The following is a 25,007-nucleotide window of genomic DNA, read 5'->3' as shown; positions in this document are numbered from 1 at the left end:
TGATTTACGGTCCATGGTCATGTGATGAATACACAGGTGCTGCTCGTTATAGTCACATCACAGTAATTGGACATCTGCCTGGTAATCAGCTGTGCATCTGTGTCCTCATCACATGACCATGGACCGTAAATCACATGACCATGGTCAGAGTTTTATCCTCTAGAAGTAACAGAATAAATGACAGCAAGCCGAAATCTAGACAACTGTGAGGAATTGATACAGAAAGTATATTGGAAAATTGCATATCTTTCTATTGTACATTTGTTTGTCAATATTAGTCTGAAAGTGGCCAACCCCTTTAACTAAAAAGTGTGAAACAACTGAAAATATGTCTTATATTCTAGGTCTTTCAAAGTAGCCACATTTTGCATTCATTACTGCTTTGCACACTCTTGGCATTCTCTTGATAAGCTTCAAGAGGTAGTCACCTGAAATGGTCTTCCAACAGTCTTCAAGGAGTTCCCAGAGATGCTTAGCACTTGTTGCCCCTTTTGCCTTCACTCTGCGGTCCAGCTCACCCCAAACCAGCTCGATTGGGTTCAAGTCTGTGACTGTGGAGGCCAGGTCATCTGGCGTAGCACCCCATCACTCTCCTTGATCAAGTAGCCCTTACACAGCCTGGACGTGTTTGGGGTCATTGTCCTGTTGAAAAATAAATGATGGTCCGACTAAACGCAAACCGGATGGAAGAGCATGCCGTTGCAAGATGCTGTGGACATGCCTTCAATTTTGAATAAATTCCCAACAGTGTCACTAGCAAAGCACCCCCACATCATCACACCTCCTCCTCCATGCTTCACGGTGGGAACCAGGCATGTAGAGTCCATCCGTTCACCTTTTCTGCGTCGCACAAAGACACGGTGGTTGGAACCAAAGATCTCAAATTTGGACTCATCAGACCAAAGCACAGATTTCCACTAGTCTAATGTCCATTCCTTGTGTTCTTTAGCCCAAACAAGTCTCTTCTGCTTGTTGCCTGTCCTTAGCAGTGGTTTTATAGCAGCTATTTTACCATGAAGGCCTGCTGCACAGTTGTTGTAGAGATGTGTCTGCTGCTAGAACTCTGTGTGGCATTGACCTGGTCTCTAATCTGAGCTGCTGTTAACCTGCAATTTTTGAGGCTGGTGACGCAGATGCACTTATCCTCCACAGCAGAGGTGACTCTTGGTCTTCCTTTCCTGGGGCGGTCCTCATGTGAGCCAGTTTCTTTGTAGCGCTCGATGGTTTTTGCAACTGCACTTGGGGACACTTTCAAAGTTTTCCCAATTTTTCGGACTGACTGACCTTCATTTCTTAAAGTAATGATGGCCACTTGTTTTTCTTTACTTACCTGCTTTTTTCTTGTCATAATACAAATTCTAACAGTCTATTCAGTAGGACTATCAGCTGTGTATCTACCTCACTTCTGCACAACACAACTGATGGTCCCAACCCCATTTATAAGGCAATAAATCCCACTTATTAAACCTGACAGGGCACACCTGTGAAGTGAAAACCATTTCCGGTGACTACCTCTTGAAGCTCATCAAGAGAATGCCTAGAGTGTGCAATCTGTCTTCCATGATGTAAATAGGAAGATAGTGCCTCAGTCATGTGGCCCACTAGGGGGAGCTCCCTTTAACATCATGCCTGACCTTCCGAGAGGCCTTTGCTGCAATGATGTGGGAATTTACCAAGTCAGTCTCTCAGCCGAGGACAGCTTTTTCGATCTATTTGGATCTCTTCAGCCCGGCACAGAGAAGACTAACTTGGCTTCTAGACAGGGTTAAGGGGATATCATCTCTCCTTAGAGAGAGACCACCATGTAGGTGTGTGGAGTGTTATTAAGCCATATGCACTCCACTGTGACGGATCATGGGAAGAATATTGAAATCAATGGAAGCCGTCTTTTTGGTCAGGATTTTGAGGCGAATTCGGCCTCAAAATCCTGACCAAAAAACTCTGTGTGAACTCAGCCCAACAGTGTTTTACTTGTTAGTGAAGGCATATGTGGTCCAGAAGGAGGGCAGTTATAACTGCATTCAGTACATACACTGTGTTTGTAAGAATTTTTTGTTTGTCAGTTAAACTCATTGATGGTGATGTGTCAGGGCTCTTTATATCACTGAATGCAATTGCAGAAGCCTGTGCTAATTAGCTTGGCAGGTGTGTCTAATTAAAGGCAAGACTACTCAAGAAGGCTGTCCCACATTATTAAGCAGCCTACATTTTCTGCCAAAATGGGAAAGAAAAAGGATGTGTTGGCTGCTGAGAAGTAACACATTGTGGAGTGTTTAGGCCAAGGAATGACTACAATCAACATTGCCAAGACATTTCATCGTGATCATTGCACAATCAAGAAGTATGTAGCTGATTCACAGCACACACCTGTGCTTGCTGATAAGGGAAAATTGAGAACTCTTTCCAACAGACAATTACGTCAGGTTAAAAAAGCAACTGCAAAAATGCCTTGTCATAGCAGCAGACATGTTTTTGAAGCTGCTGGTGCCTCCAATGACCCCCGAACAACAAGATGCAGGGTCCTTCAGAGGTTTGCAGCTGTGCGTAAGCCATCCTGTCGACCTCCTCTATCCACTGCACAAAAGCAGAAATGGCTCCAGTGGGCCAAACAATACATGAAGACTGACTTCAAAACTGTTTTGTTCACCGATGAGTGCCGTGCAACGCTCGATGGTCCAGATGGATGAAGGGGATGATGGCTGGTTGATGGACACCCCATGCAAATACGGCTACGGCGCCAACAAGGATGTGGAGGAGTAATGTTTTGGGCTGGAATCATGGGAAGAGAGATTGTTGGCCCCTTTAGGATCCCTGAAGGGGTAAAGATGAACTCCATAATGTATGTGGAGTTTCTCAAACAGCACTTCCTACCATGGTTCAAGAAGAAGAACCGTGCATTCCACAGCAAGATCATTTTGATGCATGATAATGCAACGCCTCATGCTGCAAATAACACATCTGCATCTCTGGCTGCTATGGGCATAAAAGAGGACAAACTTATGGTGTGGCCCCATGATCCCCTGACCTCAACCCCATTGAGAACCTCTGGAGCATCATCAAAAGGAGTGCCTTTGATGGCGGGAGGCAGTTCACATCGCAACAGCTCTGGGAGGGTATTCAGTCCTCATGCAAAACAATTGAAGCAGAAACCATCCAAAACCTAACAAATTCAATGGACAAGAGAGTTCAGAAGCTCCTTATGAACAAGGGGTCCTATGTGCAAATGTAACATCACCTAGAATAAAGTTTTGACTTGAAAACTGTTTGATTTCAGTTTGTAATAACCAGCTAATGCTTATAATTTCACAAATGACCATTTTTTTGTTCTTTATAAAATGAAAAGGTTGAATTCTCTGCTGTACATAATATTTTAGAACATGCATTTTGATTCCTTTTTGTGTTTTATACTGTTATCATAGGCAGTTTGTTCAAATTGTACTCTAAGAGTTGATGACTGGAAAATTACAATGACTGCAATTCATATATATAATTTTTGAAAATATGAGAGAATATTATTTGCATAATAATTTGGAACACAGTGTAGTTTGTTAAGACTTCAAAATAAAATGATTCACTATTTTAATTGATATTCCATTATCTATATTGTATAATTAATCAGATGAATATACAAGTCACTCGTTTTATCGAGAATTAGAGATTTACTCCGTCTGTCTGACCATGACTGTTTGACCTTCTAACTTGGCATTCCTGGTTGGAACTCCATCCAGCAAAATTATATACTTTAGATTCTATCATAGTTGTGCTTAAAGGGAACCTGTCAGGTTTTTATTCCTCGCTAAAATTGGTGCCAGTATGTGCTCATAAAGCAATTATCTTTCCTACTTGTGCACCTCAGAAATCTTTCTGTTGTTAAAAACTCGATCAATAAGCTTTTAGACCCTTATATACAATTACACTTTAAGTTCACAGAACGTGGGGGAGCATCATCATCTAGCATCATATATCAGAAAGTGAGTTGGAAGGACCAACAACTTGAGCTCAGAGTTGTGTAAAAAGGAACTGCGCTCCACCAGGACTAATTTCCAAGAGGTCAATTTTATTGTATATAGCAATCACACAACGCGTTTCGGGGTTCTGTACCCCTTTATCAAGTGTTTATAGTAAAAGTAAAATACAGATGACATACAGAGCGGGCGAACTCTTTTCAACTTTCGAGTTAGATAGACATTTGTTAAGTGAGTGACTGCCCAACTGGGCAGCGATTACCAGTGGGCGTGTCCAATAAGGCAGCGATTACCAATGGGTGTGTCCAAAAAAACACATAGCTAAATCAACCAATCGTTCATAAGTACATTTTCCCAAACCACAAATAGTATGAATATAGCTGTAAATATACAAGTTAATTGGATTAGCTTTTCTGTTACTTATCGTTATCTTGATCATTGGTTGCAGTGTTGAGCCGTTTGACAGTTTGTTTGTAGCGTGGCAATCCCTACTCTCATATTTTCTAAATAGCATAATTAATCAAAAATGTATAGGTACCTATATTTGCTGAATATCTGGTGACGATCCATTTTTGGAAACGGATTGTCACTACTACTCTCCCAGCCCCCTTCCCCCCCAAGCCACTCCGTCATCGTACATACTTTCCAGGCTTCTTCCTGTGGGACAGCTCCTCCTTCTTTTTTGAGAAAAACAAGAAAAGCAGGAGGTGGCACTACTGTACATAGACAGATTCTCAGTAAGGGAAGGCTCTCGATTAGTAATCTGATATAGGACGCCGTTCATAAAGCTGGGAGGTGCTCAACTTCTAAATGCACAAAGATACAGTAAAAAAAAAGTAGTATGGCACTCACTCAAAATGTCATTTAAAAGTTGCAGAACTAATTCTTAATTAAAACATAGATCCACAGTGGAGGAGGAATGCCAAAAAAGCTTGCTATGGGTTGCAGCTGGCATGCTCACAAACTTATATATACAAATCCACCAATTACAAACGTCCTGGACATCAAATGGTTGATACAAATAAATACGCTTGGCACCACTAAGGCCACCAATGAAGTTATGCAGTTAAAAGCACACCTCTTCAAATGACTCCTCCTACTATCAGACCAGAAGGAGAATGAGAATTAATGGAGGAGGAGTGGTTAATGTAATTACTGAATGAACAGTACCGATTGACATACTTTATGTATTTTGCCATTCACTTTTCTTATGGCTACTAAGAGTGGTGTCTTTAATTAATAATATAATGCATTGGTGCGTCTTGTCTGATAGAAATGACAGGTAGAGATCGTAGTGAAAAGGAGCTGTATGAAGATGTAAGCCACTCCCATAGTGGGTGTGACTGCTTTGTTTAAGTTATAGGTCATTGGTGGAGACGTGTCCCTCTATCTTCAAGCATACCGCTCTCTCAGTTTCCATTCAGGTCCGCTTTTTCTCTGCAGCTCTCCTTCTGGTCCGATAGTAGGAAGAGTCATATGTAGAGGTGTGTTTTTAACTGCATAACTTCATTGGTGGCGCCAAGTTTATTTGTTTTTATTAACTGTTTGATATCCAGGTGTTTGTAATTGGTGGATTTTAGCTTATGAGCATGCCTGCTGTGACTCATAACAAGCTTGATAAAGTGCCTTTGTGGCACCAAACGATCGTTGCTGCTTTGTCTTTTTTGGCATTTCTCATCCACTGTGTATCTATGTTATCATGAAGAATTAATAAAGTTCTGCAACTTTTAAAGAACGTTTTGGTTGAGTGCCCTGCTACTTTTTTCTTTTTTTGCACTACCTCCTTTTTTTTTTATGTAGATTGTGAGCCCCATATAGGGATCACAATGTACTTTTTTTTTTCCTGTCTTTGTAGAATGGGAGGAAATCCACGCAAACACGGGGAGAGCATACAAACTCCTTGCAGATGTTGTTCCTGACGGGATTCGAACCCAGGACTCCAGCGCTGCAAGGCTGTAGTGCTAACCACTGAGTCACCTTGTTACCCCACTACCTCCTTCTTTTCTGACTGACGCCACCAAGTGCTACTCTGCGCTTTGCTGCCGATAATACACCTCTACTGCTCAGCTTCCACATCTGTGCAGTACAGGTGGATTGACGCAGCAGAGCACAGAGTAGCACTGGGACAAGAGTGTGCACCGACAGTCAGAAAAGAAGGAGGGGCCGTCCCGCAGGAGCAAGACTGGAAGGAAGAGAAGTATATAATGGGGGTCAAGGGTTAGGCTAAGTAAGGAAGAGCTAATAGTGAGTGGGATAGCTAGAGAGACATGGAGGGGTTGTATGGGAGTGAGGAAGGGGGAAGAGTGAGTTGAGAGGGGTTAGTGTAGAAGTTACATAGCAGAAAGCTCAACCAAGTAAACAAATGCAGAAGATGCCAGGAGCTTCCAGAGACACCCAGAAATCACTCAAAACTCTGCTAAAGGTATATGGATGCACTTGTTAATCCATTAATAGCACTAACAAACCTTTTTTTAAATAAATACATTTTATTTTAAAAAATTTGCCCGGAAAACCCCTATAATCCTCACACATCCAGATATCCCCAATTTTAATTTCAGTAACTACAATATAAGAAACATTTGGGCTGTTGGACTCCTGTTGACTCTAGTATCTAGCAGACCCCACAGATGTCTGAAATCCTTAACATCTGCTGGAGCATAGGACTTCAGGATCTCTCTCAGAAAGACTTCTCATCAGTCCATAGAATGCGGTGCTGCACTCCTTTTGCCATGGCCAAATCCCAGTCATCCAATGAGAATGGGTGGCACCATGTTCCATCAGCCCTTCAATTAGTGAATCCCCTTAGTTAATTATGCTCCCCTTAGTTGCCTCACATAGTATAATATGCTCCCCAGAGCCCACTCCCCACTACAGTATATTGTTCCACAGTAGCCCCTCACGATATAATAGGCTCCCCACAGTGCAGAAGAATAAATTTCACAGTATAATAGGCTCCCTACACTAATCCCCCCGCACCAGTACAAAGCTTAATAGTGGCCCAACACAATATAATATGCTAGCCAGAAGCTTTCCAGTATAATATGTTCCCCACAATGGCCCCTCACAGTATACTGTGCTCCATACAGTATAATATGTTCCCCAGAGGCCCCCCTCAGAGTCCCAGGGGAGTGGAGGGAAAATAACTTATTAACTTGTTACCTCTCCTGGGAACCCTCTCTTTGCTCTGTTTTCTCTACTGGGGTCTTCTTCAGGTCTACATCTGATGTCGTGTTCGGGACAGGCCTGTTGAGGCCTGTGATTGTGCCTCAGTGGTCACGTGGGGCAAGTCAACCTTTCGACATCAGCAAATCATCTAGAGGCCAGAAGATGGCGCCGGATCATCGCTGAACGCACAGGAGAGGTGAATAAAGTAGTTTGTTATTTTTACAGACCTCTTTTGGGCAAGCTTCTATTTGAAAGGGAGCTTGCGGCACATGACTCTGGGCCCCTTTCTATTATGTATGTGGCCAGACCTGCAAAAACCGTGTAAAAAAAAAAGCGCATCAAAAACCACAAGAATGAATATAGTTTTTTTCCGCCTCCCATTAATTTGAATGGGAGTCACTCGCAGTTTTTTTTTCTGCTAGTGATTTTTTTTTTTCAGCTAATGGAAAAAAAATGCGACATGTTCTATCTTCACGTGGACTCAGCTGCAGCGTCCGCAGTTTGAGACTCCCTCCTGATTAGTCTTATTAATCCGAGCCTAATGAGTAGCAGGAAAAAGCCACATTGTGGAAAAGGTTTCCGCCTTGTGAACTAACCCTCTGGGCTGTGCTACGTGGTTCCCCTGGACACATACATTTACCACTAAAGCTGGATTCACACCTGTACTTGTTGCCTGTTCGGGCACGCTGTCCATCATTCCTGCAAGCACGACTTCACCGCTACGTGATATATAATGCTATTTTTGGATACTAGGGACTTGTATGCTTGTGGGGATACCTATTATTTTTGTTTACATTATATATTTTTAAAACATAAAGGTGGGTTTTTTAGGCTATGTTCACAAGGTGGAAAATGAAAATGAATTCCTCTTCATTTTCCTGCGTTGGCATTTTTGCCACGTTCTAGTCATGTTGGAATTCCAATGCAGGGCACCAGCATTCTGTCACGGCATCCCGCTCCTTATTAGGCCTGGATGAATGGGCCTAATCTGGAGGACCCCTGCGGCTGAATCAGCATTGGACTCGGCGGTGAAATCCGCGACAAATTCCTCCGGGTGAACTCAGCCTTAAAGGGAGCCTATCATTAAAACGCAATTTTTTGTGACTCAGGGTTCGTTCACATCTGCGCCCGGTCTCCGTTCGACAGGTTTCCGTTTCGTGCACAAAACAGAGGCAGGAGACGGAAACCTGCTGGACTCTTTCTAACCCATTCATTTGAATGGGTTTGAAAGATGTCCAGCAGTGAGCGTTTTATTTTAAAATCGGACACGGAGTATTGCATGTCCGACTCTGTGTCCGATTTAAAAAAAACGGTTTAGCGGCGGAGAGCATATCACAGTCACGGCCGGACCCGGTGTGACAGATTTCCGTCTTCTGCAAGCAGAAGACGGAAACCACAGAACGGACTGCCGAACGCTAGTGTGAACCCAGCGTCACACGTAGGAATAGCCTTAAGAAAGGCTATTCTTCTAATACAAAATTGAGCAAACAGCCCTGGCTGAAATTCAATAACAAACCACAAAAGGGGGTGTCTGGTGTGGACTGTTGTAAAGATGAGGCAGATTGATATCCCTCGATAGAAGCAGGCAATTGTAGACAAAAGAAGGCAGGATTCCCAGCAACGTATCATAAAATAAAACATAACTTTTATTGTGGATGGTTTACATCCTAATAAAAACGTCCATGTTGATGACAGGTGGTCCCTGAAAAAACCTACGCGTTTAGGGGCAAATACGGCCCCTTAGTCATGGCTAGTGATAAGTTAAAACTGAAAAGTGTATATATATATATATATATATATATATATATACAACAACTTAAAACGTAACAGAGGGAGGGCACTTCCGTCTGCGAATGGACGGACGTCATGATTAGGTAACAATGCATAACAGATGTGAGTTAGACACAAGGCGGTAAGGACGGAACACACGCTGATCTGTATAATTGTTGGAAGAATATGCAAATCTGTCTCCCAAGATGTAAACAGGGAGACAGTGCCTCTGTTTGCTGCCCTCTATAGCAAGCAACCTTGAACAACATGCCCGACTTCCCAGAAGCCTCTGCTGCATGATGCAAGGTTATAACCAAATCAGTTTCTCAGCTATGGACGGCACCCATGTTCCTTTGCAGTGGAGCAACTATGGCTATAAGTCTCCACACACCTGAGAAGGTGGTCTCTCCCTAAGGAGTGACGTTATCCCCACAATCTGGTCTCACAGCCTCTCACTCAAACCAAATCAGTTCTCTCTATGCTGCGCTGATGACGTCCAAAGAGACAGAAACGGTGCCGTCCGTAGCTGAGAAACTGATTTGGTTATAACCTTGCATCATGCAGCAAAGGCTTCTGGGAAATCGGGCATGTTGTTCAGGGTTGCTTGCTATAGAGGGCAGCAAACAGATACTTTTGGGATAGATACATTTGTTTGTCAATATGGGTCTGAAAGTGGCCGAACCTCTTTAAGGATTTTACCACATATGGCAGAGCTGCACACACAACTTGGGCACCTTTCCATCTTAAGGTTAATATGTAAGCTTTTCTTGTCATTTTTTATATCAGTGGGGCTGTAGTTTTCTCCTCACTATAGCGCAGTGCCTCCACTTAAATTTTGCTGGGATCTTTGTAAGAATACAAGAAAAACAAATTAACAGCCAATAATAATGAGCTAAATACACTCTAGAGAATAGTCTCCATGTGCATAGATAACAACAGATGCTAATTCATCAAATCCATACACTGTTGCATATAAAACATAACATTTAATAAATACCGTTTAAAAATGTGTGTATATATATATATATATATATATATATATATATATATATATATATATATATATATATAAAATATAGGTACGTTTTCAATTGTTTCCCACCATTCTATGGGATGTCCACATAGGAAGTCACACAAGAGTGACACATACTAAGATGACAACATGTATCACAATAGTCAGTTAAAACAACAAATATGGAGTGGTCTCACCATTTGTTGAACATGTGGCAGGAGAACATTAATTGGGGACAGGCATACCACAGGAGGATCTGTTTAACAATCACTGTTCTCAACCTGCCGATAGCCCTTATCCCCAAAATGACTAGTAATGCCTGGTCCCAGGGACTAGGGATTACTAAGGCATTCTAGGTAAAAAAAAATATGCAATTCTATTCTCCAGGATGTAATTAGGAGAACAGTGCCCTCTGTGTGCCGCCCTCTAGAGGGCAGCATCCTTAACATCATGCATGACTCAGTTAAAAAGTCTTCTATCATGATGCGGATTTAATTGCCAAATTAGTATTTCTATCCCAAAAGTATCCCTATCTATCCTAGTATTTCTATCCCACTCTCCCTGATGTGTACGATTATCCCCTGACCCTAAGGCATTCCATGCAGGGATAGCTTTTGACTGCCCTTGTTAGGGCGGGAGTCATTTTGGGGATAAGGGCTATCGGCAGTAAGCATAAAAAACAAAGCTTACCTCGTTAAAGTTATGCTGGATTGCTGTCCAACCCATGGTTTCACCCATTCAGCTTATAATCGGATTTGGAGGTTTATACCAGAAAACTGAACCACAAACCTTGTAAATATGATTGATAAAGCAAAAGAGTTTTTAAATTTGAAGCATTTTAATTGCTATTTCCTTAATTACAAAATGTGCACATACCAACCTTTTTACTGTAGTTCGTGGTGAATTGAAGGTACCTGAAGAGGCTCTAAAGGTAATTTAAAATAATTCTTATTTTTTATGCTTAATTTCCCTCTCATGATCTATTTCTCTATATGATTCTGTATTTCCATATTTTGTAGCATGAAAAATTTACAAGTCAGTTCCAGTTTTCACAAAAACATTTGGAATCAGAGGGTTCAAAATTGAAAACATCTGATCTAAAGATGAATGTTTCTGTTGAAGCACATCAGAGACCATTAGACCCACAGAAATCTGAAGAAAAATTATCAGGTATGTTAAAGATGTCACACATAAGTTTAAAGGGGTTGTGCCATTATGGACACTAATTATCTATCCACAGGACATTGGATAAATGTCTGATTGTTGGGGGCCCGACCACAGAGCACCCTCAGGGATCAGGAGGATGAGGTACCAAAAGTACCCCTAAATCCTTGTAAATAGAGCACCAGTATGCTTGTATGACCAGCGGTCTTTTCACTTCTATGAGAATTACTTTCCAGCCCCATAGTGGTGAATGGAGCACCAGTCACACAAACTCACTGATGCTCCATTCACAAGAAGGCTTAAGGGTGCATGCACACTACGTAACGCCGGGCGTGTATGAGAGCCGTACACGCCGGCATTACGGCAGACTGCCGAACACTTCCCATTCACTTCAATGGGAGCGCTCGTAACAGCGGCGTTTACGAGCGCTCCCATTGAAGTGAATGGGAAGTGTTCGGCAGTCTGCCGTAATGCCGGCGTGTACGGCTCTCATACACGCCCGGCGTTACGTAGTGTGCATGCACCCTAAGGCTGCGTTCACACAGACTTTTTCTGGTCAGGAAACTGACTCAAATTCCTCCTCCTAAAAACACCTCACCATAGGACTGTATGGTGAGGTGTTTTTTGGAGGAGGAATTTGAGTCAGTTTCCTGACCAGAAAGTCCGTGTGAACGCAGCCTTAGGGTGAGTTCACACGGGGGGTTTTTTGGGATAGGAACCTGAGGCGGAGGCCGCCTCAGGTTCCAATCCAAAAACCAGCTAGCTGCGACTGAAAGCTGGTGCACTGCATCGGCATCCAGCCATGCACTCTGCTCCGGACTATGAGGGTGTGTCTTCAGGCCGAATCACAAGGCGACTCAACCTGAAGAATGAGCATCTCACTTCTTTTTTCCAGGAGCCGGAAGAAACGGTTTCTGGAAAAAAGACCTGAGCGGCTCCCATTGATTTCAGTGGGAGCCGTCTTTTTGGTCAGGGTTTTTAGGCGAATACGGCCTCAAAACCCTGACCAAAAAACTCTGTGTGAACTTACCCTTCGGGAGACTTTCAAGCTCCCCACAATTGGACCCTTATGCCCTGTAACTGAACCAAGCTTTTTGTTCGATCAGGCAGTGCTTATGTTCTAAACAGGAATACTTGTCTAACACACCAAAAAACATAGAGACACTGCAAAATATACTACTAAAAATGGAAATATTTATTAAATAACAATAAAACACACATATATATAACAAGGGGAAAAGGAAAAGACAGTTCACCACACAGTGGTGAACAAATACCAGAATCCTCTCACAGATGAAATGGACAGAACAAGAATCCCTCTAGGGGAAATGCTATAAATAGATGTATGAATAAAAAATACAACATGTTTCATGAATGAAATAAATGATACATCAATAGCACATACCCAAAGACATTTTCAGGACATAAATGGTCACCAGTCAGGGGGAAATTCTGCCCACCAAAGGTGAGACTAATAATGATACGCCATAGGCGTATGGGAGTCGGGATCATATACGCGGTGCTATTTTACAGCCGTGATTTTGCAGCCGCAAAATCATGGCTGCAAAATAGCGCCGCGTATACGATCCACGCTCCCATTGAAATCAATGCGTGAACGGCCCGCAAAAGCTCACACGGCGTATACGTGCCACATCACACGGCACTTTACTCCATGTGAACTCACCCTAAGACCCTAAAAACAAATATTCAAATCATACTTACAGTCATCGTTCGGTCATGCCCTCCTCTGGTGTCTTCTTCCATCGACATTCTCCTGGGCTCTTTCTTCCACGCCTTCATCTTCTTTTCTTCCAGCGGGTTGTGTTGAAATCCCACACATGTGCAGTAGCACTCAGGTGATTTGCATCTCTGTAATGAAGAGGGGTGTGGTATAATGACATCAACACCCTATATAAGGTGTGCATTAGGCAACTTCCTTTCCTTTGGCAAAATGGGTCAGAAGAGAGATTTGACGGACTCTGAAAACTCAAAAATTGTGAGATGTCTTGCAGAGGGATGCAGCAGTCTTGAAATTGCAAAACTTTTGAAGCATGTTCACCGAACAATCAAGTGTTTCATAGCAAATATCCAACAGGATCACAAGAATCATGTTGATAAAAAAGGCGCAAAATAACTGCCCATGATTTGAGGAAAATCAAGCATGAAGCTGCAAAGATGACATTTGCCACCAGTTTTGCCATATAGCAGAGCTGCAATGTTACTGGATTATTAAAAAACGCAAGGTGTGCGATACTCAGGGACATGGCCAAGGTAAGGAAGGCTGAAAAACTACCACCTTTGAACAAGAAACATAAGATAAAATGTCAAGACTGGGCTAAGAAATATCTTAAGACTGATTTTTCTAATGTTTTATGGACTGATGAAATGGGAGTGACTCTTGTTGGGCCAGATGGATGGGCCCGAGACTGGATCAGTAAAGGGCAGAGAGCTCCACTCTGACTCAGATGCCAGCAAGGTGGAGGTGGGGTACTGGTATGGGCTGGTATCATCAAAGATGAACTTGTGGGATCTTTTCAGGTAGAGGATGGAGTGAACCTCAACTCCCAGACCTACTACCAGATCCTGGAAGACACCTTCTTCAAGCAGTGGTACAGGAAGAAGTCGGTATCGTTCAAGAAAAACATGATTTTCAGGCAGAACAATGGTCCACCACATGTATGCAAATACTCCACAGTGTGGCTGGCCAGTAAAGGTTTAAAAGAGGAAAAAAATAATGACATGGCCCCCTTGTTCACCTGATTTGAACCCCATAGAGAACCTCTGGACCCTCATAAAATGTGAGATCTACAGGGAGGGAAAACAGTACATCTCTCGGAACAGTGTCTGGGAGGCTGTGGTGGCTGCTGCACGCAATGTTGATTGTAAACAGATCAAGAAACTGATAGAATCTATGGATGGAAGGCTTTTGAGTGTTATTGTAAAGAAAGGTGACTATATTGGTCACAACAAACAGATTAAATTATATTAATTCTCCAATAAGTAAATATTAAGGGGGAGACATAAGACAAGACAAGAAACAAAAGGGAAAGGAAGAAAAAAAACAAAAGGTCACAGTAAATTAAACAACTTGGAAAATATAGATCAAGTAGCCCCAGTTTCGTTATGGCAAGACCTCAATGAGTATGATATGTAAGCCAATGGCTGATCAGAAAATGGAGTGGGTGTACATCTCACCCAGACTACTCAGGTGGGTGAGATGAGAAACTCCAGAAAGAATGGTTCTTAGCAGATAATTCTGTCTGCTGAGTGTTATTTCAAAGTTCTGTTTATTGGTCTGGATTTTTTAGGAATGACAGGTAGGTTGGCAGTGGGACCTGTCATTCCACCCCCCTCCAGTTCACACTTTGTGGTTGCTCTTGCATCAACTCAGCTGTTTAGAGTCTCTTCGTCAAGGGAGCTTAAGAAGTTGCTCCAGCAGCAGACTTTGGACAGAGCTTGGCTGGAGAGCCAGCAGGAAGGTCAGACTGTTGGAGCTGTCTTGGTTGATGCAACTTACTGATTGAGTCTGCTATTATAGGTGAGATAACCTATGTTGAGTTAGAGCCTAGTCGGGCAGGTATTTATTTTTGTATTATTTTCTTTTAATGCTGCACTGTTTTTTTGGAGTGAAAATAAAACTCTACCTTTTTGGACTAAAAATCTGGACTTGTGTGTCTATGTCACCCAACCCAGCAACCCCAAACCCTGACAGATAATAGTGATGGAGGATTAACTACAGTACCATATAGTATATTAATTAGTGGTACAATATGAGCTTTCTCTCCAGACTCCCCAAATATTATTATATTTGGCAAAGGACAAATTTCCCAATGCTATTTTTTCATAGGTATGAGTAGTGTCAATAAGAGTTAAGAGTTCCCGAACAGAAGGAGCAGAAGGGTTTTTCCAACTTCTAACAATTACTAGTTTAGCGATAACTAAAATCTTACATAATTTTCAATTTGGTGATGGAATCGAACTCAATTCTAAACGGAGAATAGCTGTCTGTGGAGTTCGAGGCACCGAACCATCCATTAATTTATCCAAAATATCAAAAACTTTTTTCCTGTATTCCATTACCCTGAGGCAGTCCCACAGGATATGAAGAACCAATAACCTCCAACATACCGGAGGAGAATTGGGGAACATCTGATGTAAACGAGCCGGAGAAAAATACCATCCCAGGTAACCTCATATGCAATCTCTATATGGGAACTGCATTCAAGTGAGGTATGTACCAGTGAGAAAGCTGCTTGCTATTCTTCATTAGACCAACTTTTATCAAGTGTTCCCTCCTTTAAACGAATCGGGTGACTCTTTTGAAAAGGTGAATGAGAATCAATAGAGTAGTAGATAGGTCGTAGACCACGACGAGGTGGTTTAAGAAAAAGTATAACTTCTGGGTTACAGCTTACTTTGAAATAATCGTAAGTTTGTATGCAATGTCTAACTTGTAAATATTTATAAAAATCACTGTTGGGCAGATCAAATTCTTTGGACAGAGAGGCATAGTCCTTAAGAGTATTATTTTGAAACAAAGAATTTAAACTGAGCAGCCCTTTAGCAATCCAGCTCTCCATACTCAAAAACAGCACCAAAATTGAAAATACTCAGATAGGGATCATAGAATAGTCTTATGTACTTGGTCTAACTCCTCGTTAATTAACATATTTCTAAGCAGAGACAGTATTTAGTAAAAGGTGAACAAAGGCCAGAGTTAACTTTAGACCAAAAGAAGGCAAATATCTTGAAGACTTTTATCTGAAAAATAAGATTTTTCAATATGCATTTTTTCCTGTGAAATGCTTAAATGGTTAACAAACTTCCCAAATGCTGTGCAGTTTTAAAAATGTGGCAATTTATGGGGGTTTCTAATATACAGTATAGGCCTTTATAATCCTCTTCAGAACTGAAGTTGTCCCTAAAAAATGAGTTTGGATAATTTTCTTGTAAATCTGGAAAATCACTGTTACACTTCAAAGCCTTCTAACATCCCAAAAAAAATTAAAAGATGATGCCAACATAAAGCAGAGATATGGTAGATAATATTTATTCATGACTCCAAAAGAATAGAACCAATCCAATAAAATACATAAATATTTTATTAATCAACTATAATTAATACACATGAAAAGACACATGGAGACACACAGGAGAAGGTCCACTACAATTAAGCGGACAAATACCACAACCCCCAAGAGAAACAGTAGCCGGAAGGGCCCCCAAAGAGATCAATCAGATCACAAAGTGTAGGAGTACAAAAAATAGTCAAAATAAATAATATCTGACCCAATATACACACACTCTCATGGAATAGCAACAAGTGCATAGATGTATCCCTTCAATGTATATAGAATGTAATAAAGGTCAGTAATAAGATAACAGATTCAATAGTACATACCTACAGACATATTTGAAATATAATAGCTCCAATAAGGGGAACCACTCCAGCTACCGTCCCTGGGATAAAGCTCAACTGCCTGACGCGCGTTTCGCCACCAACGACAGCTTCATCAGGAGGCAAAGTTGAAGATGAAAAAGCGCCATATATATACCCCAAACAAAACATAAAACACCTGTACTTTAAATTACCTCATACCTCTGTCCGCCATTGCACGTTCGCGCATGCCCAGGAGTCACCAATGACGTCACCACGCACGCGTAACGTGGCGACGTCACTGTGCTCAAGATCGTATGTCAGTAAAGTTATTTGACCAAGTGCGCACGCGTAGACGCGCCGGCCAAAAGAATACTAAGTAAGATCTTAATAGATGGGCACGAACGTGAAGGTAAAAAGTAAGGAAGATTTAATATAATTGCAGAATCGATACTAGCTGTAACAGAATAAATTCATCAAACAAACAAAGAAAAGAAAAGAAAAAGAAAAAAAGAAACAAATAAATATAAAAGTGCAATGTGATATAAATCTACATAAAATCATCATTATTTACAAACAGTGAAAAATTCATAATTATAAAAGTGACAATACCAATAATTTAAAGTGATAGTACATAAATATATATAATATATAAAAATATAAAGTGACAGTACACATATGAATATATATATACAATATAAAATATAAAGTGAAAACAGTGTTTTATGCACTGTCACTTTATATTTTATATTGTATATATATTCATATGTGTACTGTCACTTTATATTTTTATATATTATATATATTTATGTACTATCACTTTAAATTATTGGTATTGTCACTTTTATAATTATGAATTTTTCACTGTAAATAATGATGATTTTGTGTAGATTTATATCACATTGCACTTTTATATTTATTTGTTTCTTTTTTTTCTTTTTCTTTTCTTTTCTTTTCTTTGTTTGTTTGATGAATTTATTCTGTTACAGCTAGTATCGATTCTGCAATTATATTAAATCTTCCTTACTTTTTACGTTCACGTTCGTGCCCATCTATTAAGATCTTACTTAGTATTCTTTTGGCCGGCGCGTCTACGCGTGCGCGCTTGGTCAAATAACTTTATTGACATACGATCTTGAGCACAGTGGCGTCGCCACGTTACGCGTGCGTGGTGACGTCATTGGTGACTCCTGGGCATGCGTGAACGTGCAATGGTGGATGGAGGTATGAGGTAAATTAAAGTACAGGTGTTTTATGTTTTGTTTGGGGTATATATATGGCGCTTTTTCATCTTCAAATTTTCTCCTGATGAAGCTGTCGTTGGTGGCGAAACGCGCATCAGGCATTTGCGCTTTATCCCAGGGACAGTAGCTGGAGTGGTTCCCCTTATTGGAGCTATTATATTTCAAATATGTCTGTAGGTATGTACTATTGAATCTGTTATCTTATTACTGACCTTTATTACAAGCTATATACATTAAAGGGATACATCTATGCACTTGTTGCTATTCCATGAGAGTGTGTGTATACTGGGTCAGATATTATTTATTTTGACTATTTTTTGTACTCCTACACTTTGTGATCTGATTGATCTCTTTGGGGGCCCTTCCGGCTACTGTTTCTCTTGGGGGGTTGTGGTATTTGTCCGCTTAATTGTAGTGGACCTTCTCCTGTGTGTCTCCATGTGTCTTTTCATGTGTATTAATTATAGTTGATTAATAAAATATTTATGTATTTTATTGGATTGGTTCTATTCTTTTGGAGTTATGTTATGCTTTGTTTGTTGGGAACCATTTGATACTCTTTCTTTACTTTTGGGGTTACATTAATCGGTTCTATTAATATTTATTCATGTACAGTGTTGGCCTAAAGTATTGGCACCCCTGCAATTCTGGCAGATAATACTCATTTTCTTCCAGAAAATGATTGCAATCACAAATTCTATGGTATTATTATCTTCATTTCATTTGTCTTCAATGGAAAACCACAAAAAGTATTGTCAAAAAGCCACATTGGATATAATTCAACACCAAAAATAAAAAAAGGGGGACAAAAGTATTGGCACTGTTTGAAAAATCATGTGATGCTTCTCTAATTTGAGTAATTAACAGCACCTGTTGCTTACCTGAGGTGGTGGCAATAACTAAATCACACTTGCAGCCAGTTGAAATGGATTAAAGTTGACTTAACCTCTGTCCTGTGTCCTTGTGTGTACCTCATTGAACATGGAGAAAAGAAAGAAGACCAAAGAACTGTCTGAAGACTTGAGAAGCAAAATTGTGAGGAAACATGAGCAATCTCAAGGCTCAAGTCCATCTCCAAAGACCTGAATGTTCCTGTGTCTACCGTGCGCAGTGTCGTCAAGAAGTTTAAAGCCCATGGCATTGTGGCTAACCTCCCTAGATGTGGACGGAAAAAAAAAAAATGACGAGAGATTTCAACGCAAGATTGTTAAGATGGTGGATAAAGAACCTCGACTAACATCCAAACAAGTTCAAGCTGCCCTACAGTCTGAGGGTACAACAGTGTCAACCTGTACTATCAGTCGGCGTCTGAATGAAAAGGGACTGTATGGTAGGATACCCAGGAAGACCCCACTTCTTACCCAGAGACATAAAAAAGCCAAGCTGCAGTTTGCCAAAACTTACCTGAGAAAGTCAAAAATGTTTTGGAAGAATGTTCTCTGGTCAGATGGGACAAAAGTAGAGCTTTTTGGGAAAAGGCATCAACATAGAATTTACAGGAATAAAAAAAGAGGCCTTCAAAGAAAAGAACACGGTCCCTACAGTCAAATATGGCGGAGGTTCCCTGATGTTTTGGGGTTGCTTTACTGGCTCTGGCACTGGACTTCTTGACTGTGTCTTGAATGTGTGCATGGCATTATGAAGTCTGAAGACTACCAACAAATTTTGCAGCATAATGTAGGACCCGGTGTGAGAAAGCTGGGTCTCCCTCAGAGGTCATGGGTCTTCCAGCAGGACAATGACCCAAAACACACTTCAAAAAGCACTAGAAAATGGTTTGAGTGAAAGTACTGGAGACTTCTAAAGTGGCCAGCAATGAGTCCAGACCTGAATCCCATAGAACACCTTGGAGAGATCTCAAAATGCCAGTTTGGAGAAGGCACCCTTCAAATCTCAGGGACCTGGAGCAGTTTGCCAAAGAAGAATGGTCTAAAATTCCAGCAGAGCATTGTAAGAACCTCATTGATGGTTACCGGAAGCGGTTGTTCGCAGTTATTTTGTCTAAAGGTTGTACTACCAAGTATTAGGCTGAGTGTGCCAATACTTTTGTCTGGCCCATCTTTGGAGTTTTGTGTAAAATGATCAATGATTTGACTTTTTTCATTCTCTTCTGTGTTTTTTCATTGCAAGCAAAATAAATAAAGATATGAATACCAAAGAGTTTGTGCTTGCAATCATTTTCTGGAAGAAAATGAGTATTATCTGACAGAATTGCAGGAGTGCCAATACTTTTGGCCAACACTGTATTTGGGTGGTATGACTGTCTGAAAAGCAGAGAATTTCACATTTTGAAAATTATTTTTTCCAAATTTCCATCAAATTTCCTAATATATATATATATATATATATATATATATATATATATATATACATATACATATATATATATATATATATATATATATATATATATATATATATATGAAGAGCTCAACGGAAAAATGGCCTAAGTCGTCCACATTTTGTCATATTTCAAATTATTACCTAGAAAGCTTCTTTGTACCTCGTTCTATGCATTGGGTTTACAAGGTACCTAGGATTAATGACCTAAGTCCATATATTTCAATGCAGAAGAATTTACATTTAATGGAATAATGGCCTAAGTCCAATACAAACTTACTTACTTCACTCTCGTTGGTCATTTTTCATTGAAATCGTGACTTCCGGTCTGTTGTTTATATTAGTGTAAAAACTTTGTCTTATTGTTTAAAAGGCTCTAAATCGACTTTTGCACATATTTAGCGCCTAAAAGGGAGGCAGGTAATTATTATTCTTCATCGTTTAATAATAGTAGTAATTAATTAATAATATTAAATAAATAATATTTATACATGAAGCTGCAATTTTTTTAATAAATAATACAATTTATGATTAGGATTAACGGTGTTCCTTAGCTGATTACATTGGATAGATATATTCCACAATAATGCCCGTTTGCTTTAGGCTAAAACTTTAAATTTCGTTTTTCTCACAATATTGATTTTTGGACTTAGGCCATTTTTCCATTGAGCTCTTCATATATATATATATATATATATATATATATATATATATATATATATATAAATATTGATTTGTGTTTACCACTAACATGAAGTATAATGTGTTAAGAAAAAACAATCTCAAAATCACTTGTGTAAGTTAAAGCGTCTCAAAGATATTGCCATTTAAAGTGATACATGTCAGTTTTGAAAAAAGAGGCCTGGTCCTTAACGCACTTTTGGGCTGTGTCCTTAACCCCTTCCCGACCCATGTGGTACTATTACCACATGGATGTCTAGTGCTTCACGACCGATGTGGTAATAGTACCACATGGATGTAAACAATCCCCGCAGCGCAGTGCGGGCATTCTAGGAGCGGGTGTTAGTTGTATCTGACACCTAACACCCTGCTCCATCACCCTCCATCGGACATGAGTGCCGATTTTGGGTTTTAACCCGTTGATTGCCGTGATCAAACATGATCACGGCAAACAACGGGTTGCCCGATCGTGTAGGGGTCCCCAGCACCCCCCGCTGTGAGATCGGCGGGTGCTGGTATCCCTACTAAGTGGCCAGAGGTCTGTTTAGTGACCCCAGCCAGCCCTGAGTCCCACTTACCTTTGTATCCTGGCCGGCGTCTTCTGGAAGTGAGTCTGTGCCCGTCCGTACGACTCACTTCCTGTTTGCAGAGTGACACGTGCAGGCTGTTACTGCAGCCTGTGTCTCACTCTATGATAGTGGATGAGTGATGCAATCATCACTCCTCCAAGTGTCCTAAAGGGATACATGAAAAAGTTAAAAAAAAAGTGGAAAAAAATAAATAAAAGTGTTTTGAAACAATTAATAAAGTTATAAAGCTCCAAAAACCCTTTTTCTCTATAGAAAATGAATTATATAGAAAAAAAACCCTAAAAATTAATAAAAACAATACATATTTGGTATCACCGCATCCGTAACAATCTGTACAATAAAACTGAAACAATATTTAATGTACACGGTGAACCACAGAAAAAAAAAAAACGGAAAAAACCCGCCGGAAGTAGTGATTTTTCGCCATCTCACCTTACAGAATGTGCTATAAAAAGTGATCAAAAAGTCAAATGCACCTCACAACAGTGCCAATAAAAAGCACACATTGTCCCGCAAAAAATAAGCCCTCAACCAACACTGTCAACCAAAAAATAAAAATGTTACGCCTCTCAAAATATGGCGATGCAAAAAACATTGATTTATGTCTCCAAGTGTGTTTTTATTCTGCAGAATTAGTATTGCATAAAAAAATAATATAAATGAGGTATCGCCGTAACCGTACCGACCCGCAGAATAAAGATAATATGTTACTTATACTGTACGCTGCATGGCGAAAAATTTAAAAGGTAAAACGCAATACCGGAATTGATTTTTTTTTTTTTAATCCAGCAAAAAAAGAGTTAATAAAATGTATTCGGTAAGTTGTAGGCACTCAAAAATGGTGTCATTACAAAATGCATCGCATCCCGCAAACAACAAGCCCTTATATGGCCGCGTCACCAGAAAAATAAAGAAAATACAGCATCTAGTAATGCAAGAACAAAAGCCGCAAAAACCACCAAATTATTAGAACACGACTGGCTGCATCAGGTAGAGAATATATAAGCGGTTCGAGCGAATATCAGGGGACACCCCAGATTTACAGCTTATGAACGAAAAGACACCAGAAGTGACCCCAAAGTGACCCCCAGAGTGACTCCCCCAATCATAGGAGCTACTGGGACATAGTAGGCAATTTGGTGTTCCCAATGTACTCCGCACTGCTTATATATTCCCTCTTCGCCATCCGCTGTGCAGTCACGTCTGGGATACTAATACTCACTACGCCCCCTGATAAATTCTTTGAGGGGTGCAGTTTTCAAACTGGGGTCACTCCTTTGTGGAATCCACTTTTCCGGTACCTTACAGACTCTACAAACATGACATTGCGTCCAGATACCAAACATCTGAATCTGTACTCCAAAAGCCTCATCGTGCTCCTTCCCTTCTGCGCCCTGCTGTGCGCCCAAACTGCAGTTTATGCCACATGTATGACACTGGTGTACCCAGGATAATGCACGTAATGTCATATGTGGGAATAAACTGATATTAGGGCACAGCCAGACACAGAAGGGAAGAAGGGTTATTTGGTTTTTGGAGCACAGACTTAGACGGTTTGGGGTTTTTTTTTGGATGCCATGACACTTTTGCAGAGACCCTAAAATTGCCCTTACAAAATGGGGTCACTTCTTGGGGAATTCCAGTTCATTGGCATCTCCAGGGCTCTGCAAAAACAACATGGCACCCAGAAAGTCCCTCTAAATCTGTACCCCAAAAGCTAAAAAGCTCAGTGCTCCTTCCCTTCTGAGCCCTGCTGTATGCCCAAGCAGCAGTTTACACCCACATATATAATTTTTTGCCCCTCGGGATCGCCCACTTAATAGTTTTAGGAGTGCAGGTCTCTGACAATACAAAGTGGGTGCAACGTATTGGGCACCGAAATGACATATTTCTTTAAAAATTAAAATTTTCATTTTGTACATTAATTTTTGGGAAGCATTTTTTAGGCTCAAAATGATAATACCCCTTGATTCATTCCTTGACGGGTGTAGTTTCTAAAATGGGGTAACTTTTGAGGGGTTTCCATTGTATTGGTACTTTAGGGGCTCAGCAAATACGACATGGCACCTGAAAACTGCCCTCAAAAGCCAAATAGCCATCTTTCCATTCTGAGCCCCACCATTTACCCATACAGCAGATTATGGCCACATATGGGGTATTGCCATGTTCAGGAGAAATTGTGTAACAATCTGGGGGGGCTTTTAATTCTCTAACTACTTGCAAAAATTAAAAATATGGCGCTAAATGGACGATTTATTGGAAAAAAAGTAATTTTTAATTTTCACATCTCAATGGTAAAAAAAATCTGTGAAACACCTGTAGGGTCCAAGTGCTCACTAAACCCCTTTATAAATTCATTGAGGGGTCTAGTTTTCAAAATGGGGTCATTTTGGGGGGGTTTCCACTGTTCTAGCACTTCAGGGGCTCTCCAAATGCAACATGGTGCCTGAAACAGATTTCAGCTAAATTTGCCCTCCAAAATCCCAATAGAGATCCTTCAGCTCTGGACCCTACAGTGTGCCCATACATCACTTTACATCCACATATGGGGCATTTCTGTAGTTGGGAGAAAATGCTTGACAATTTTTGGGGTGCATTTTCTCTTTTAACCCCTTGTGGAAATGCAAAATTTGAGGTTAAAGCAACATTTTATAGCAAAAAATGTCACTTTTCCTTTTGTTGGGCCAATTCTGTTACACTCCTGTAGGGTCAAAGGGCTCACTATACCCCTTGATAAATTCCTTGAGGGGTCTAGTTTCCAAAATGGGGTGACATTTTGGGGGTTTCCACTGTTTTGGCACCTTGGGGGCTCTGCAAACAGGACATGGTGCCTGAAAAGTATTGTAGCAACATCTGGCCTACAAAATCCAATTAGTGCTCCATCCGCTCTGAGAGCGACCGTGTGCCCGTACATTAGGGTAACAGAACATATGTGGTATTGTCGTGTTCGGGAGAAACTGTGTAACAAAATTTGGGGAGCAATTTTTCCTTTAACCCCTTGTGAAGATGAAAAATTTGGGGCTATAGTGACATTTTATTATAAAAAGAGTAATTTTTCATTTTCACATCTCAACGGTAAAAAAATCTGTGAAACACCTGTAGGGTCAAAGGGCTCACTATACCCTTTGATAAATTCCTTGAGGGGTCTAGTTTCCAAAATGGGGTGACATTTTGGGGGTTTCCACTGTTTTGGCACCTTGGGGGCTCTGCAAACGGGACATGGCGCCTGAAAAGTATTCTAGCAAAATCTGGCCTACAAAATCCAATTAGCGCTCCATCCGCTCTGACAGCGACTGTGTGCCCGTACATTAGGGTACCAGCACATATGGGGTATTATCGTGTTCGGGAGAAATTGTGTAACAAAATGTGGGGTGCAGTTTCTCCTTTAACCCTTAGTAAATGTGTAAATTCTAGGGCTAAATGAATATATTAGTGACAGAAATTGAAAAATGTAAATTTGACCTCCATTTTGTTTTAATTGCTGTGAAATGCTGAAAGGGTTAAGAAACTTTCTAACTGCTGTTTTGTATTCTTTCAGGAGTGTAGCTTTTAGAATGGGGTGACTTTCGGGGGTTTTATTAGAGAGGCCTTTCAAGTTCCCTTCAGAACCGAACTGGTCCCTTGAAAAATGTGTTTTGGAAATTTTCTTGAAAATTTGGAAAATTACTGTTTGACTTGTAAGCCTTATAATATCTGAAA

The 25,007-nt window shown here is 40.6% G+C and overlaps 1 protein-coding gene across 3 annotated transcripts in view; it reads left to right on the top strand.

The window, feature by feature from the left end:
• CEP170 (centrosomal protein 170) overlaps window positions 1-25,007 on the top strand; it is a 180,733-nt gene that overhangs the window by 70,388 nt on the left and 85,338 nt on the right. For all 3 annotated transcript variants that reach the window (XM_075267759.1, XM_075267758.1, XM_075267757.1), the window contains exons 5-6: window positions 10,788-10,843; window positions 10,932-11,082. In XM_075267759.1, the coding sequence (XP_075123860.1) occupies window positions 10,788-10,843; window positions 10,932-11,082 (207 nt within the window). The remainder of the gene's footprint in view (window positions 1-10,787; window positions 10,844-10,931; window positions 11,083-25,007) is intronic.

The sequence above is a fragment of the Leptodactylus fuscus genome, chromosome 3, assembly GCF_031893055.1.
Source record: "Leptodactylus fuscus isolate aLepFus1 chromosome 3, aLepFus1.hap2, whole genome shotgun sequence".
Taxonomy (NCBI): Eukaryota; Metazoa; Chordata; class Amphibia; order Anura; family Leptodactylidae; genus Leptodactylus; species Leptodactylus fuscus.
This window is presented reverse-complemented; position numbering and strand designations above follow the sequence as displayed.